This window comes from Maniola hyperantus, unplaced genomic scaffold (genome assembly GCF_902806685.2).
Source record: "Maniola hyperantus unplaced genomic scaffold, iAphHyp1.2, whole genome shotgun sequence".
NCBI lineage: Eukaryota > Metazoa > Arthropoda > Insecta > Lepidoptera > Nymphalidae > Maniola > Maniola hyperantus.
Genome location: NW_027188984.1, coordinates 70,912 through 76,911, shown reverse-complemented (window position 1 = coordinate 76,911; position 6,000 = coordinate 70,912). Strand labels below are relative to the sequence as shown.

Sequence of the window (6,000 nt, the reverse complement as noted above, 5' to 3'; positions counted from 1 at the left end):
CTATACAACACAAAGAAAGCGAAATGGAACTTATTTAGGCAAGAGTTTAGAAAAGAATTAGAAAAGAATAATGTAGGCGGAGAAGAAATAGAAAAAAATACGAACAGAGATACAATTAGAGGAAATAGTAACCAAATATACAAACAGCATAATCGAAGCATGTAAACTTGCAATACCTACCATTAAAAGGAAAACTAAAATAAACTTACCTTGGTGGACACCAGAGCTAGAAAACCTGAAAAAAGAAATGATGACGAAGAAGCGTAGAATTAAATGCGCCGCCCCAAGCAGGAAACAGCACGTCATCGACGAGTATTTGCAAATAAAAGAAACATATACAATAGAAGCAGACACAGCGCGAATTAATAGTTGGAAAGAGTTTTGCAGTGCCCAGGACCGTGAGAGTGTATGGGATGGCATCTACAGGGTTATAAGATGTACGGCCAGAAAATCGGAAGATCAACCTCTCGTAAAGGAAGGAACCGTTTTAAGTCCAATTGAATCCACCAGGTTCCTAGCTAGTACTTTCTTTCCCCAGGATGTGGAATCTGACGATAATTCCAATCACAGGAAAATGCGTGAAAGGGCTAGAAGCATAATAGAACCAACGGAAAATGAAATACAGGATCCTCCCTTTACGAGACAGGAACTAAAGTATGTGATCTCAACTTTTAACCCTAAAAAAGCACCGGGAAGCGACGGTCTCACAGCTGACATTTGCGCGGAGGCCATAAGTGCCGACGCAAGTATATACTTGGCTATTGTCAATAGGTGCCTCGAAATATCATTTTTTCCGGTACTCTGGAAACAGGCAACGGTAATAGTTCTAAGGAAGCCCGGTAAATCCGACTATAGTCAAGTAAAATCGTATAGACCCATAGGACTGTTGCCGGTGCTCGGAAAGGTATTGGAGAAGATGATCGTGAGGAGAATTCGATGGCACTTGTTGCCAAAGGCTAATCCGAGGCAGTATGGCTTTGTACCGCAGCGCGGTACCGAGGACTCCCTCTGTGACTTGGTGCAACATATACGGAACAATCTTGATAATAAGCTTATCAATGTAGTCGTATCACTAGACATAGAGGGAGCCTTCGACAGCGCGTGGTGGCCCGCGGTGAGATGTCGCTTACTGGACGAAAAATGCCCCCTGAATCTCAGGCAAATTGTAAATAGTTATTTGAATGATAGAGAAGTCAGAGTTCGCTATGCAGATAATGAATGTACCGTTTCAACAACGAAAGGGTGTATCCAGGGCTCAATAGCGGGGCCCACCTTCTGGAACATCCTGCTGGATCCCCTCCTAGATACAATAGAAAAGGCCAAGGTACATTGTCAGGCGTTCGCCGACGACATCGTCCTGGTGTTCTCCGGCGGATCAGCCGCAGTGATAGAAGAAGAAGCGAACCGGGTGCTGAGCCTTGTGTATGAGTGGGGTGTAGCGCACAAATTGAAGTTTGCACCACATAAAACAAGCGCAATGGTGATAACCAAAAAACTCAAATACGACACCCCACGCATACACATGGGTGGCACCCTGGTTCAGCTAGTCGAAGAAATTAAGATTTTAGGCCTAATACTTGATAGTAAATTAACTTTTAATAATCATATAAAATACATTTGTAAAAAAGCATTGAATATTTATAAACCACTTGCACGATCAGCTAAAATTAACTGGGGACTGTCCGCGGAGGTCATTAGGACGATGTACGTCGCTGTAATAGAGCCTATAATACTTTACGCGTCTAATGTCTGGGCTCCTGCTGCCAATAAAATAACGGTTCAAAAATATCTGAACACCGTACAGCGAGGCTTTGCACAAAAAATGTGCAAGGCCTACCGTACGGTGTCCCTTAACGCGGCGATAGTCTTAACCGGGACTATACCACTCGACTTGAGAGCTCTAGAGACGAAAGAGCTGTACGAAGCTAAAAGAGGAAAGCCGCAAAGTATTATCGGAGACAGAGAGGTGGAAACCAAAGTGTGTTTCTTGGAAGCAGTACATCCAGCCAGAGAGGCAATCGAGGATTTCGTCTGCCTCGAGGACTTGAGTGCCGAAACTATCGGGGAGAACAGCATAAACGGGCTGAGTATATTCACGGATGGAAGCAAAATAGATGGAAAAGTTGGTGCAGCGCTATCATGCTGGGAAGATGGTAATGAGATACGGAGTAGTAAATTTCTCTTGGAACGCTACTGCTCCGTATTTCAAGCCGAACTATACGCACTGTACAAAGCTACCGAGTACGTCCTAAAAAGCAACAAACCATCCGTGAACATACTCAGTGACTCAAGGTCAGCCTTAGAGTGCATTAAGAATCCGGGCACGTTTCACCCTTTGGCATTCAAAATTAGAAAAAATTTGACTTTATTAAGAGAAAAGGGAAACACGATTAGGCTCTTTTGGATAAGGGCACATGTCGGAGTTGAGGGCAATGAAAGAGCTGACGCCCTCGCTAAGGAGGCAGCCAGAAAAAAAGAAAACTGCCCCCAACTACGACCAGTGTCCCTTGTCATTCATAAAACAGTCCATCAGACAAACAACTATAGAGACTTGGAACAAAAGATACCAAAATGGTGAAACGGCGGCCTTGACTAGGCTGTTCTTCCCGGACGTTTATGGCGCATTCAAAGTTGTCAGAAAGACTAAGTTAACACCGATTCACGTTCAAGTGCTGACGGGACATGGAGGCTTTGGGCAGTATTTAAAAAGATTCAAGTGCAAGGATGATTCAGCTTGCGACTGCGACCCAGCAAACGAGGAATCGGTGTTACACTTACTCTTAGACTGTCCCATATATGGGAAGGAACGTTTTGAACTGGAACAAAAGACAGAAGTGCAAATAAGGAAAGAAACGCTGGAAGTACTGCTAAGAGACAAAAAGTGCCAAAAAGCATTTTTAGAATACTGCACCAAAATAGCGAAATGTACTATAAAGAAAAATAAAACTAAGTAAAACTGTAAATATTTTAATATATATTATACTTGTAAATATAGATCTATAGTTGTATGCTTATTATAAGAATAAATGTATATACTTTGATTAAAATTTATAGGTATAATATAGTTAATATAGAAAAACAAACTGTAAATAAATAATGTAAGAGAATAACAAAATGTAATACCCAAAAAAGAACTCTGACACAAATCGGAGGATTTCCGATGATTTTAATAAAAAAAAAAAAAAAAAAAAACCTAACCTAACCTAACCTAACCTAACCTAACCTAACCTAACCTAACCTAACCTAACCTAACCTAACCTAACCTAACCTAACCTAACCTAACCTAACCTAACCTAACCTAACCTAACCTAACCTAACCTAACCTAACCTAACCTAACCTAACCTAACCTAACCTAACCTAACCTAACCTAACCTAACTAACCTAACCTAACCTAACCTAACATAACCTAACATAACCTAACATAACCTAACATAACCTAACATAACCTAACATAACCTAACATAACCTAACATAACCTAACATAACCTAACATAACCTAACATAACCTAACATAACCTAACATAACCTAACATAACCTAACATAACCTAACATAACCTAACATAACCTAACATAACCTAACATAACCTAACATAACCTAACATAACCTAACATAACCTAACATAACCTAACATAACCTAACATAACCTAACATAACCTAACATAACCTAACATAACCTAACATAACCTAACATAACCTAACATAACCTAACATAACCTAACATAACCTAACATAACCTAACATAACCTAACATAACCTAACATAACCTAACATAACCTAACATAACCTAACATAACCTAACATAACCTAACATAACCTAACATAACCTAACATAACCTAACATAACCTAACATAACCGCCGATCGGGTCCTGGACTATGTGTATGAGTGGGGAGTGCAAAACAAATTAAAATTTGCACCGCACAAAACCAGCGCAATGGTCATAACTAAGAAATTAAAATATGACACCCCACGCATACACATGGCGGGCGCAATGATTGGCCTGGAAGAACAAATAAAAATCCTAGGGCTGATCATAGACAGAAAGTTGACATTTAACAGCCATGTTAAATATATTTGCACAAAAGTGCTAAATATTTACAAGCCTCTGTCTAGATCAGCCAAAATAAACTGGGGACTGAGATCGGAGATCATCAGGACGATCTACGTCTCGGTAATAGAGCCCATAGTGCTCTATGCAGCAAGCGTCTGGGCTACAGCCGCGCAGAAGCTGACCATTCAGAAGCACCTCAATGCCGTGCAAAGAGGGTTCGCTCAAAAAATCATAAAATCATATAGAACAGTGTCACTTCCCGCGGCTCTAGCCCTGGCCAGGCTACTTCCTCTAGATCTAAGGGTGCAAGAAGCAGCAAGACTGTATAGAGCAAAGAGAGGAAAACAACAAGATGTGTTAGGAGACAGATTGGTAGAGACAAAGAAGTGTTTTTTGGATGCTCTCCACCCTGCGCAAGAGATAGGCATTAACTACGCTAAACTAGAGGACATATCGGATCCCTCTGTTGGGAAGAGCGACCGGGAAGGGCTGCAAATATTCACGGATGGTAGCAAGATCGGCGGCAAGGTCGGCGCAGCTCTGGTGTACTGGAGAGATGGTATAGAAACCGGAAAAAAGAAATTCCTCTTGGAATCGTACTGCTCAGTATACCAGGCCGAAATGTATGCGCTGTACCGAGCCACCGATGTTGCTATCAAATGTAAAGATAAGCAGATAAACATTTACAGTGACTCAAAATCATCTTTGGAAACTATTCAAAATTTAAAATCTTATCACCCATTGGCATTCGAAATTAGACAAAATTTGAAAAAATTAAAAGATAAACAAAAAATAATCAGACTCTTCTGGATTAGGGCTCACGTCGGGGTCGAGGGCAATGAAAGAGCCGACCAGTTAGCTAAAGAAGCAGCAATAACTAAAAAGACAGCCCCCGACTACGACGCGTGCCCTATATCCTTTGTCAAAAGACATATCAGATACGAAACCGTGAAAATTTGGCAACATAGATATGAAATAACTGAAAAGGCTGCAGTCACCAAGTCGTTCTTCCCAACAGTGGAAGGAGCTAATGCCATCTTGCGCAGGTTAACACTAACACCAGCTCTTGTTCAAGTGTTCAGTGGGCATGGCGGGTTTTCGGAGTACCTGCACAGGTTCAAGTGCAAGGAGGGTCCTGGCTGTGTCTGCGATGAGACTGTCGATGAGTCGATTTTACATCTACTCATCGACTGTCCGCAGCACAGCAGAATACGTGAGGACCTACACCAGCAAATACAAATAGAACTGTGCAGGGGCTCTATCCCCGCCATACTGGAGAGCACTGCAAGCCGGAAAATATTCTTAGAATTTTGCTTGAAAATTGCGAGAATAGTCATTGAAAGGAACAGAACCAGATAATAAAGGTCCAATGTTGTTTTATATTATAAGAATACATAAACTAACATGGACAGAAATTGCATGGTTCTGTTCCTTTCACATAAAATGACACTTCTGTCAACAAATAAAATTAAATAAATAAATTAAATAAATAACAAATTAGTGTAATTCAAAATTTATAAAGTCTAAAAAAGTCTCTGACATCTTGTCAGGGGAGCGGTGACACTTGTCATAGCAACAAGTAATAAAAAAAAAAAAAAAAAAAAAAAAAAAAACCTAACATAACCTAACATAACCTAACATAACCTAACATAACCTAACATAACCTAACATAACCTAACATAACCTAACATAACCTAACATAACCTAACATAACCTAACATAACCTAACATAACCTAACATAACCTAACATAACCTAACATAACCTAACATAACCTAACATAACCTAACATAACCTAACATAACCTAACATAACCTAACATAACCTAACATAACCTAACATAACCTAACATAACCTAACATAACCTAACATAACCTAACATAACCTAACATAACCTAACATAACCTAACATAACCTAACATAACCTAACATAACCTAACATAACCTA

The 6,000-nt window shown here is 40.1% G+C and overlaps 1 protein-coding gene across 1 annotated transcript; it reads left to right on the top strand.

The window, feature by feature from the left end:
* The first annotated feature begins 3,981 nt into the window (after positions 1-3,981).
* LOC117995994 (uncharacterized) lies at positions 3,982-5,412 on the top strand. Its single transcript, XM_034984006.2, has one exon. The coding sequence runs from the start codon at positions 3,982-3,984 to the stop codon at positions 5,410-5,412; it is 1,431 nt and encodes a 476-aa protein (XP_034839897.2).
* The last annotated feature ends 588 nt before the right edge of the window (positions 5,413-6,000 follow it).

Coding starts and splice junctions, on each gene's coding strand:
- LOC117995994 (XM_034984006.2), top strand. CDS start 3,982: ATGGCGGGCGCAATGATTGGCCTGGAAGAACAAATAAAAATCCTAGGG.